The 12,639-nt window shown below is 36.7% G+C and overlaps 1 protein-coding gene across 24 annotated transcripts in view; it reads left to right on the top strand.

The window, feature by feature from the left end:
* Positions 1-12,639, top strand: part of LOC127679301 (killer cell lectin-like receptor 5) — a 403,713-nt gene that overhangs the window by 219,499 nt on the left and 171,575 nt on the right. For 20 of the 24 annotated variants that reach the window (XM_052175050.1, XM_052175035.1, XM_052175037.1 and 17 more), the window contains 5 exons: positions 901-1,064; positions 2,495-2,584; positions 3,468-3,689; positions 5,969-6,111; positions 11,186-11,289. The exons of 2 other annotated variants lie outside the window; for them this stretch is intronic. In XM_052175050.1, the coding sequence (XP_052031010.1) occupies positions 901-1,064; positions 2,495-2,584; positions 3,468-3,689; positions 5,969-6,111; positions 11,186-11,289 (723 nt within the window). Of the gene's footprint in view, positions 1-318; positions 411-900; positions 1,065-2,494; positions 2,585-3,467; positions 3,690-5,968; positions 6,112-11,185; positions 11,290-12,639 lie in introns of those variants that run through there. 2 more of the 24 variants (XM_052175059.1, XM_052175069.1) reach the window with 2 other exon arrangements.

Below are 12,639 nucleotides of genomic sequence, written 5' to 3'. Positions count from 1 at the left end.
CTGGGAACATCTTGTGTGAATATATTGTAAGTGATGGGATTTTGTATGGAATAAATTGAGATTAAAACATCATATTGTATTCTCTATGCCTTTCTGTTGCTCCCACACCCCACCCCTGTAGTGACCCTTTCTACTTTCCTGATTGCTGAAGTTACTCCAGGTTACATAACATTTCTGAAAACTTTGCAACAGGGGCCTCAGAATAGAGAGAACATGGGGCATTTGTCTTTCTGGGTCTGGATTACCCCACTCAGAAGGATCTTTTGCAATTGAAACCATTTACCAGACCCAACTATGGAGACAAAAGTGTAGACTGTGGCTGAGTGGAGAGGGTCAACATCTCAGCTGTTCAGGGCTTAAACCTAAGATATATTTATATGTCTTGGATCACCTGCAGTATCAACTTTCAGGTACTATTTTGAAGGTAGTGTCTGGGAAACTCTGAGAGAAATGTATACCTGAAAATTCTGCAATAACATTTTTGTAGTGATATGTTTATCAAAAGGTGTAAATAATTTTAAAACAATATTTTAAACATTAAGAAAGCTTTGAATCTTTATCTGAACAGATTGTTTAAAAGTTTTTCAGTGGTACTAATTTTACTTAATAGTTTTATATATTGAATATTTTGAACAAATGGTCTGTCAATACCATGATGACTTATTAATATATTTTGAGTTTTTTACATATTTCTTAATAATGATTGCTGTGACCATTAGAAGTACGAACCGTTTTAACAAAATCTGCAAAAAAGTCTCACCAGTAAGAGAAACCAGGGACAGTCCATATTATGATGTTGGGATTCTTAAAGGAGTTAAACAGACCTTACCCCCTCCTACCCTACCATAGTACCTGAGCTGGGTACCTTCCTAAAGATCGACATTTCAACTTTTTCTTTAGAAATCACTCAAGGCCACATTTTAACAGAGAGTGTACTTCACATATTTCCAAGATGAGTGAGCAGGAGGTCACTTACTCAACTTTGAGATTTCATAAATCTTCAGGGTTACAGAACCAAGTGAAGCCAGATGAGACTCAAGAGCCCAGAGAAGCTAACCAGAGAGGTAAGGGTTTTAAGTGACTAAATTCACCTGCTTCTATGCATTGTAACTTTTAGCTTTTGAAAACAATGCCTATTGACTTTCTTTATAACCTTCTATTTCACCTGGGCTTGGTGGTGTAAAAGAATGTGAGGGAGATAACAAAATATTAAGAGAGTAGTAATATACAAAATTTTTGTAAAGGAAGTTTAAAAGATAGAATAATCAATTTTAAAAGTAAAAGAAAAATATAACCCTAATTCTTCTTGTAGTTGGTAGCTTATAACTGAAAAAATTAGATGGTCAGAACAATTGGAGTCTATAAATAAGAAGTTCTTGTGAATGGAGAAGCAAAAGTTTGACATTATGTCAAATTTGACAAACCATTATGAGGTTTATATTTAGTCTAGTCAAGAATTCTGAAAATTTTAAAAGTAACATAAAAAATAACCTGAAATAATACCAAATATTCTAGAGAATAAAATCTTAAGGAAATAGAAAGTGTGCACTAGAAACAATACTTTCACTCTTGTAAAAAGTGTTTTGTTTTAAATATTTCCCACATCTAATGAAACAAGGCAGTAATATTTTTCATCAGAAGAGGAAGTTTCTTCCTGGGAAGAAAGTTGCAAAGGAAGAGAAAGGATGAGTGAGGGTAGTAGATATGAGAATATGTAATCCAAACAGTGGTTTCCAAAAATTTCAAAGAATAATTAAATTTGTTAATGAAAATGACTGAGAAAAGTCTCAATTTTCTCTTCTTTGTTTCTGCTCATTCTGCTCACACTATCAGAATTGAACTCCAAAATGAGAACCTTATTTTATTTGATATAGTGATAATCAGAAGCTTAACTTTCCCATTGTGAATACCTCACATATACTTATTATTGTGTAGAGAAAAATAGATCTTACAAAGACAGAGAGTTGACTTTCAGGCCCCTTTAAGGATGAGGTTGGATACAGGTCAGATCTAGAACAGCCACAGTTCCCTAAGAGTAATCAAAAGCATCAATCTCTCTTTCCTTCCTCTTTATCCTCAGTTATGCTTTCGTGGTGAACTGAATGCCTCGATTTGGGGTCATGTACTTGGAATGTGTCTGTGCCTCCAGTGATATCTGAAGAATGCATTTTGTATTCTGTAGAACTGGGTATGGGCACATGCCTGCCATCTACCTCCTTCTAGGCAGAGTGGGTAGGATTCAGAATATAATGCCAAGACTGAAATAACTTAAAAATTCCCGTGAAACTTCACACAGTTAGGACTTCTACTGTGGATTCATTTTAGGCAGAAATCTACAATTTTGAAAGCATGTTTTCAGCCAGATTGTAGCATGAACTTCTGTAAATAGTATAGAGATAAATATCCCTTTGTTTGATGCTATACAAAATATAATCAGTATTGAGATGTGTTCTTTTCTAGTGATGATTTTCTTGCTTTGTTTTGCTGATTTAAGAGTGTTCACTCTCCTGGCATGTTATTGTGATACCTCTTGGAATCTTCTGTTCCATTCTGATGGTAACTGTGGCAGTATTAGCAACACACAGTGAGTAACTGGGATACATCTTCTTTGACGTTATATCTAAGGAATAATTTTAGACACTAATTATACACTTATTATACTCTGTCCATTGTCCTGCCTATAATCAGGGGGATGAATCAAAATCTCTTGACATTCATAATTTTGCCTGACATATTACAATGTCATCTTCTCTTATATAACTAATCTGTACACTCTGGGACTGTTGGGAGCTGCCTTGTCCTTTCTATATCTTGGTCATGTTCCTTCTAAGGAGTTGGTAGTCTGATTTTTGAGCTAAGGTAATTGTGAATCTTAGGTAAATATTCTGAGATGAAAAGTTGTGTAAAAGAAATGATCTTCTTGTCATTTGCCTCACTGTATATTGAGGTCATGGTTAAGTAAAGAGACTACATCTGTACAGAGACATGAAAATTTAAACTATATTGGATTCCTTCACATATATACAGAAAATCAGTTCCAGGTTATGCTTAAACATAGTTATATATTGGGATATTTTGCTTTCCATATGCTCCAATAATAATTGTACCATTTCTTAACATTTTTACTTCAAATTTTCATTGTGGGTTAAGTATTCACTAAATATTTTACTAAGGTATTTATTTGTAAATATAAAAATAGATAATTTGAAGTTACTTCCACCATAAAGAATATTATACCATAATTTTATTTAGCTATACTATTTACTTTATATTCAACTTACCTATAGAGAAAAATGCTGTTACTGTTTCTGTGGTGAGTTAATTGAAGTGTTGATTTACAACTGTTAAAGTAGGACCTCAAGTAATGACATGTATTGGTTGTCAACATGAAGATTTTTCTCTAATATTAAATTTCAATATGTACTCCTTATGAGCATTTTTGATATTATGTCTGCTACTAATTTTAGTTTATCAGCATAGTCAAGAAAAACGTGAACTGAAGGACGCTCTAAACATCCTCCACCATAACTACAGCACCATGAAAAATGAAAGCTATTTAAAGGAAGAGATGTTGACAAATAAGTCTATAGAATGTGATTCCTACAAAAATTTTCTGGACACCCTCAAAATACAACAGAACAAATGCCATGGGGAAACCAAGATTGCTTTAAATTGCTCACAGAACAGAGGTACAGAGGGGATCTTGTAAAAAGAATTCCATTATTTTCTATTGTTTTTTTTCTTCCCAAAGCTTTGAAGTCAAGTATCACTTTATGATGCTTTTGATGTGTGAGTTAATGGTATGGGGTTTCTTTAATTCGTCTCAGATCCTAGAAGTCTGGAAATCACTGTTTGGACTAGGAGACTCTTATAGTTGAGAGAACTCAGGGACCTTTCTTGCTCATACTGATCCCAGAAGACTGAATCACAGGTCAGCACCCCCAAGAATTCAGGTCCTTCTGCTTTATTGGAAAATCTGAATCTCTAACTTTGTTGCAGACAGAACGTGGTAGCTCTTAGTAAGAGTGCATCTATCAAATACTTACTCCAAAATGAACAAATACTTACTCCAAAATTAACATTTACATGGATTCAGTCAGAAAAATTATTCTTTCTCTCTCTCTCCCTCTCTCTCTCACTTTCTCTCCCTCTCTCACTTTCTCTACCTCTCTCTCTCACTTTCTCTCTCACTTTCTCTCTCTCTCTCTCTCTCTCTCTCTCTCTCTCTCTCTCTCTCTCTCTCTCTCTCTCTCTTTTCCATCTGACTCGTTTTGAGAGAGATGGTCTGTTTTTTACAAAGGAACCCTTCCTGGAGCAGACATGGGGGCCTTACCATGCTGTGCACACATTGTAACTCTGTCAGTGACAAAGTGAATTAGACTGGAAAGATGGAAACATCAAGAGTCACAAGGAACCTTTTTTACATTTCTTTCTTTCTGACTAGTCATCTTTAACTGACACAGTTTATCAATTGTCATTAAATATTTTCTTCAAGATGTAGAGTTAAATAAAGCTCTTGTATATAATCTCACTGTGCTGTGTTAGTAGAGGGTAATGATCCTCATTATGCAAGGACTATTATCATTGAAACTGCTACATTATAAAATATTGGACAGGAAAAGAAAAAGGGTCCAAAAATATTGTTAAAGTATTCCAGACTCATGAAGAAGGTTTTGGTTATTATTTTAAAATAGCTTCTTCATTGAGTATTGTTCAGTTTCCATGTGTATGTGGACTTTCTGTTGTTTTTGTTGCTATTGAAGACCACTTTTACTCCATAGTGATCTGATAGGAGGCATGGGATTATTTCGATCTTCTTATATTTGTTGAGGTCTGTCTTGTGTCCATTTATATGGTCAGTTTTGGAGAAGGTGCCATGAGGTGCTGAGAAAAAGGTATATTCTTTTGCTTTAGGGTGAAATGTTCTATATATATTATATATCTGTTAACTCTAATTGGTCCAAAGCTTCAATTAGTTTCACTGTGTCCCTGTTTAGTTTCTGTTTTCCTAATTGGTCCATTGAGGAAACTGCAGTTTGAAGTCACCCACAATTATTGTGTTAGGTGCAATGTGTGCTTTGAGGTTTAGTAAAGTTTCTTTTATGAATGAGGGTGCATTTGCATTTGGAGCATAGATGTTCAAGATTGAGAGTTCTTCTTGGTGTGTTTTTCTTTGACCAGCAAGTAGTGTCCCTCAGTGTCTCTTTTGATGACTTTGGGTTGAAAGTCAATTTTATCTGATATTAGAATGGCTACTTCGGCTCATTTCCTGAGAACAGAAAACCTATATACATGTGGAAACTGAACAATATTCTATTCAATGATACCTTGGTCAAGGAAGAAATAAAGAAAGAATCAAAGACTTTTTAGAATTTAATGAAAATGAAGACACAACATACCCAAATCTATGGGACACAATGAAATAGTGCTAAGAGGAGAATCATAGCCCTGAGTGCCTCCAAAAAGAAAATGGAGAGAGCTACACTAGCAGCTTAATGACACACCTGAAAGCCCTGGAGCAAAAAGAAGTGAATTCACCCAGGAGGAGTAGAAGACAGGAAATCATCAAAATCAGGGGTGAAATCAATCAAGTAGAAACTAAGAGAACCATACAAAAAATCACCAAAACCTTATTCTTTGGAGTGCTCTGGTTATAGGCAGACATAATCATGCACTGGTAATTCATTTCCCTTTAAAGGCTAAATAGTATTCTTTTGTGTCTATGTGCTACATTTCCTCTACTGACTCATTCATGATGGACATAAAATATTTCTATATCTATACTGTTATCAACAGTGTTGTGTAGATTGTAGGTGTACAGGGGTCTCTGGGCATTATAGAATCTCAATTTATGAGAACTGTGAGATTTTATTTTTTTAACACAGGTTTAATCAATACATTGTTCAGATGTTCAGATAACAGAATACCAGAAAATGTGAAGTTTAAACATTTACCTTCTCTGTTGTAGGCAAACGTGTGGATGGATACTGGTTCTGCAATGGCATAAAATGTTATTATTTCATCATGGGCAACAAACGCTGGAATGGATGTAAACAGATCTGCCAGAATTGCAGCTTATCTCTTTTGAGGATAGATGATGAAGATGAACTGGTACCACCAACTCTTACATATTCACTTATTCTCTTAGACTCTGACTCTAGCCCTTCAATAATGACATACTCTCTCCAGTTTTTTAAAGAGAGACCTTTACGTTTATTTGTACATAGTTTTCCTTTAATGTGAAACAAATTGTGCAGTAAGAGTATCTCAGGTGGCTTACTCCTGCTCTTCACATAGTGCCACCACCCTTTGTTAGAGCACATCCTGTGAACGACATTTATTTCTATAGAGTGAGAACTAAATCTCCAGAGTCCATTGTATAGGGTTTACTCTTCGGAACTGGGAAGTGCAGCTGCCTGAGATCAATAATCAGGTGACAACAGGGACAAGAGTTGAACTCTACACCTGTCTGCAGAATGGAAATAATATAAGAATCATGCAAACTTATGGTTTAACCAGTTAACCCCCTTGCGATTTTCACAAAAACTGTCTATAATTTTTACTGAATAGTAATTTTATGTTTTGTAAAAAAATGAATCCCATCTTTAGAAATGAATATTTAAAAGAAAACAAAGTTTCCAAGATTCTGACATATTATGTTTACATTATTACTAATGAAATCTCTTAAAATACAAAGGTTTTTTCCAAGAGAAATGATTTCACAATATTTGAAACCTTGCTCACTTATAACATGGTAGAATATTTATACATCAATTTAATATATGTTTAAAAATAACTTAAAAGGGTTTTAATGTCACATAATAGTATAATTATCCATTTGATACAGTAAACATCATTAAAATTATTATTACTAGTATTGTTATTATTTTACCTATTAACTTTATATTCTAGTCAATAACCCCTCCTGGTCAATCTCTCCAGCAATCCCCCCCCCATATCCTGTCCTTCCCCATTGAGAAGGTGGGGGCTCCCATGGATATCCCTCCACCCTGACATATCAGGTTTTCTTGAGTCTAGGTGCATCCTTTCTCACTGTGGTCAGAGAAGGTAGTACAACTAGAAGAACATATTCCACATACTGCAACAACTTTTGGGATTGGCCCTGATCCCTTCATTTGGACCCCACATGAAGACCAAGGTGGACATCTGCTACATATGTGAGGAGAGGCCTAGGTTCAGTCAATGTATGTTCTTTTGTTAGTGGTTCAGTTTCTGAAAGCCCCAAGCTTCCAGGTTGGTTAATTCGCTTGGTCTTCCTGTGGAGTTCCTATCCTCTTTTTTTTTTTTTTAATTTTTTTATTCGATATAATTTATTTACATTTCAAATGATTTCCCCTTTTCTAGACTCCCCACTCCCCGAAAGTCCCGTAAGCCCCCTTCTCTTCCCCTGTCCTCCCACCCACCCCTTCCCACTTCCCCGTTCTGGTTTTGCCGAATACTGTTTCAATGAGTCTTTCCAGAACCAGGGGCCACTCCTCCTTTCTTCTTGTATCTCATTTGATGTGTGGATTATGTTTTGGGTATTCCAGTTTTCTAGGTTAATAACCACTTATTAGTGAGTGCATACCATGATTCACCTTTTGAGTCTGGGTTACCTCACTTAGTATGATGTTCTCTAGCTCCATCCATTTGCCTAAGAATTTCATGAATTCATTGTTTCTAATGGCTGAATAGTACTCCATTGTGTAGATATACCACATTTTTTGCATCCACTCTTCTGTTGAGGGATACCTGGGTTCTTTCCAGCATCTGGCAATTATAAATAGGGCTGCTATGAACATAGTAGAGCACGTATCCTTATTACATGGTGGGGAATCCTCTGGATATCTGCCCAGGAGTGCTATAGCAGGGTCTTCTGGAAGTGAGGTGCCCAGTTTTCGGAGAAACCGCCAGACTGATTTCCAGAGTGGTTGTACCAATTTGCAGTCCCACCAGCAGTGGAGGAGTGTTCCTCTTTCTCCACACCCTCTCCAACACCTGCTGTCTCCTGTATTTTTAATCTTAGCCATTCTGACTGGTGTAAGATGAAATCTTAGGGTTGTTTTGATTTGCATTTCCCTAATGACTAATGAAGTTGAGCATTTTTTAAGATGCTTCTCCGCCATCCGAAGTTCTTCAGGTGAGAATTCTTTGTTTAACTCTGTACCCCATTTTTAATAGGGTTGTTCGGTTTTCTGGAGTCTAACTTCTTGAGTTCTTTATATATATTGGATATTAGCCCTCTATCTGATGTAGGACAACAATCCTTTCTTCTATTATTCCATAAGAGTCCTGAAGATCCATCCAGTGTTTGGCTGTGAGTGTCTATACCTGTCTGAGTTATCTGATGGTGGAAACTCTCAGAGGACAGCCATTCTAGACTCCTGACTAAAAGCATAACAGAGCATCATCAATGGAGTCAGGGATTGGTGCTTGGCCATGGGAGGAGCCTTAAATTTGGTGGGTTTTTGGTTGACTGTTCCCCTAGTCTCTGCTTTATCCAAAATCTCTGCATTTCTCATAGACAGGATAAATTTGGGGTTGAATGTCTAGTAGGAGTCTTATTGGCTCAATAGCTCTACTCAATCTCCTGCCAAGCCACAGGAGATAGTCTCCCAAGGCTTCATAAGGCCCAACGCTGTAAGTCACACTAAGAGGTACACCCATTAATTGTTTGGGATTCCCCTATCCCAGGTCTCTGTCTCTTTCTGGAGATGCCTCCTACCTCCCAATCAGTTGCACATTTCCTTTCATTCACAAAGCCATCCTGTCTTCCACTCTGCCCAAGATCTTCTAGCTTTCATGGTCTCTGGTGAGAAGTCTGCAGTAATTTGGATTGGTCTTCCTTTATATGTTACTTGGCTTAAGTACTCTCTCTTACTGTTTTTAATATTCTTTCTTTGTTTAGTACATTTGATGTTTTGATTATTATGTGACAGGAGATATTTGTGGTCTGATCCAGTCTGTTTGGAGTTCTGTAGGCTTTTTGTATGATCATGGGCATCTATATTTTGAAGTTAGGGAAGTTTTCTTCTATAATTTTGTTGAAGATATTTACTGGCCCTGTAAGTTGTAAATCTTAACTCTCTTCTATATCTATTACCCTTAGGTTTCATCTTCTCATTGTGTCCTGGATTTCCTAGATATTTTGGGGTTACACGCTTTTTGCATTTTGTATTTTCTTTGACTGATGAGTCAATGTTTTCTATGGTATCTTCAGCACCCAAGATTCTTCTATCTCTTGTATTCTGTTGTTGATCTTTTCCTTTATTTCTTTAAGAGATTTTTGTGCTTCCTCTTTATGGGCTTCTACCTGTTGAACCATGTTCTCCTGTATTTCCTTAAGTGATTCTTGTGTTTCCTTTTGAAGGTCATCTACCTGTTGACTCATGCTCTCTTAAATTTCTTTAAGGGAGTTATTAATGTCCTTGAAATCCCCTAACAGCATCTTGAGGTGTGATTTTTAAATCCAGGTCTTGCTTTTCTGGTGTGTTGAGATATCCAGAACTTGCTGTTGCTGGAGAACTTGGTTCAGATGGAGCCATATTGCCATGGTTTTTTGTTGATGATGTTCTTGCATTTGCCTTTGGCCATTTGGTTATCTCTAGTATTAGCTGCTATTGCTATCGCTGACAGTGTCTTCTCTGTGCTCCTGGGAGACACATTCTCTCTGTGTATACCAGTATGTAAGTACTTCTGTGAGACCCACTCTTTTGTAGTTTTATTTGGGTATGTAGCTCTGAGGCCCCAATCAACTCTGGGTGCAGACTATGCTAGCTGTCTCCTCCACACGGTTGGATGGATACCTGGCTTTCAGTGCTACTTGGAGATGATGTGCTGTGGCAGGAGATGTTTGAAAGAAAATGTTAAATCTAAAAATATCCTTACACAAAACATCTAGGAAATCTAGGATATGATGAAAAGGCCTAACAAAAAAAAATATTAGGAATAGAAGAACTTGATGAGTTCCAGCTCCAAACCCAAACATATTTTCAACAAAATCATATTAGAAAACTTTTCTAACCTAAAGAAAGACATGCCTGTGAACATAAATGAAGATTATATAACACAAGTTAGACTGAATAAGAAAAGAAAATTCTCCTGCCACATAATGATCATAATACAAAATATACAGAAAAAAGAAAAACTACTAAAAGCAGCAAAGGAAAAGGGGCAGGTAATTCGCAAAGGCAGACATCAGAATTACACCCATCTTCGTAAAAGAGACAGTAAGAATTAGAAGGGCCTAGACAGATATATTGCAACCTCTAAAGTAGCAGATGCTAACAGACTACAATACTCAGCAAAATTCACAACCGCCATAGATGGAGAAGATACTTCAACACAAACCCAAATTCAAAGAATATCTAGCCTCAAATCCAGCCCTATAGAAAATATTAGAAGGAAAACTCTAATTCAAGGAGGAAAACTACATCCACAAAAACAGGAAAAAAAGTAATTCTATACCAACCCAAACAAGGGCATGTGCACACAGAGAGACACACAAACACACAGATACAATCAACATAATTAAATTTAAGCCCACCCATATTTTAAAATATAAGCAGTCACTTAGACATCGTACCATTCAAATGTCATGTGTAAGATACTCTATTTATTTCCAAATATCTTTCCACCTTCTCAGTTCTGTCACTTCTGGATTGGAAACAGGAAAATTTCTCTCTGGAGCATGGAGTTCAATGCACATCATGCCACATAGCACTTTTCATCCTTATGACATTTCTTTGAAGACAGGAAATTATTTTCCATACACTTCCATAGTATTCATTAATGCACATTTGAATAATTTTATAGAGCATCAGAAATTGTTTAGCTGCCCATGTTTTTTATGGGCCTTAAGCAGGAAGATTGTGATTTCAAGAACAGATGTGCTTACATAGTGAATCTTTGTCTATGAGACACAGTCACAAATAATTTCATGGACCCAGTATTTCAGGACATCTGAAGATTTATTTTAAATACCTTATTGACTTGATGTTAGTTTTGATTTAAGTGTGCTATTAATAGGAAGTCACTTTAGAAAATGAACATGGTGGGACTGAGCAGTGAGTGGACAAGACAGAAGAGAATGACAGAGGAATGCTGGAAACTTTTCCTGATTGTTTTAATCTCCTCTCATCAAACCTATGGAAATTTCCTCATAAGGTGTGTTTTTTCCTTACAGAAGTTCCTTCGGATCCAAATTACTCCAGACGCTTACTGGATTGGATTGTCATATGATAATAAAAAACAGGAATGGGCATGGATTGACAATGGCCCATCTAAACTGTAAGTTTCCAGATATTTTTAGAGTCTAACACTGTTGTGAGAATCAGAAGGATTGTGTGCAAAACTTTTTTCTTGTTTCACATGGCTTTCCTCATTTACTATGGAGCTCAGTGGTAACGAAAACTTCATAAGAGTGTCTGAGCAAGTGTTACAGAAGAAAATGTATGGTTTGGGAGCTGACCAAGAATAGCTTAGTACTGCATACATCTCAGGAGTGTGTGTTCTAAAATGTCCAGTGCACTAGAAAGACAACCAGTTTAGATGGTGTGAAGTCAAGGAATCATCATGACAGATTCAATGAATGTGAGTCTCTCATATATTTACTTGACATGTTTTTACTGTCATTAGCTTATATACTTGTTGATTACTTATAAATATAAGAGCATGTTTACATATACATATGTATGTATGCCTAACTTCCATTTCAACATGTTGTGTTATGTAAACTCCAAGTTTATGTTTATTTATAATCTGATAGAAAACTGTTCACTGATTATCTTTATTAATACTATTTTTTGAGAATCTCACAGTCATAAAATAAGATCATGTCATCTCCACACCACCCCAGAAGCTTCATCTGCATCATTTCTAACATGTGCCCAGCTAACTATTAGGTGCATGCTTGTAGGTGATTCACTGGAGGTAGGACACACACCAGTGATCACACCCTCAAAAAGTAATGAATATCCCCTTTCCAGTAGTAGTCAACTAACAATAGTAATTTCATATGATGTAAAGGGCCCATCCCCATTATTGCAGAAATCATCTTGTCCAGAAGGCTGCATTTCACAGAGCTTTTCCTTATCTACATCTTACATTCTTTCTCTGTCCTTCTGTCTAGTGTTCAGTGAGTGTTGCTGGTGGTACAGAGGGGAAGAAGTTGATATAGATGTCTCCTTTAAGGCTGAACACATATTCTCATCTCTCTCTCTCTCTCTCTCTCTCTCTCTCTCTCTCTCTCTCTCTCTCTCTCTCTTGTTCAGGTTTTTCTCTGTGTAGCCCTGGCTGTCCTGGAACTCACTTTGTAGACCAGGCTGGCCTCGAACTCAGAAATCCACCTGCCTCTGCCTACCGAGTGCTGGGATCAAAGGCGTGTGCCACCACTGCCTGTCCCGTATTCTCTTCTCTTCACCACTTTGACAGATTCTGCCTATACCAAATTCTTCCCACTGTGAAAGAAGCTTCTCGAATGGAGGTTGAGGTCATCCCAGGTCTAGGGCATAACTATAAAAATTTAAAATACAACTCCTGACCTCTTAGAAGAGTGATTTTAAGAATTTCCAACCTAGGGCCTGTGACCTCCCTCAATCTTGAGTTTTGATTTGGATTGCAATATCAAACATGATTTCC

This window comes from Apodemus sylvaticus, chromosome 2 (genome assembly GCF_947179515.1).
Source record: "Apodemus sylvaticus chromosome 2, mApoSyl1.1, whole genome shotgun sequence".
Classification (NCBI taxonomy): domain Eukaryota; kingdom Metazoa; phylum Chordata; class Mammalia; order Rodentia; family Muridae; genus Apodemus; species Apodemus sylvaticus.
This window is presented reverse-complemented; position numbering and strand designations above follow the sequence as displayed.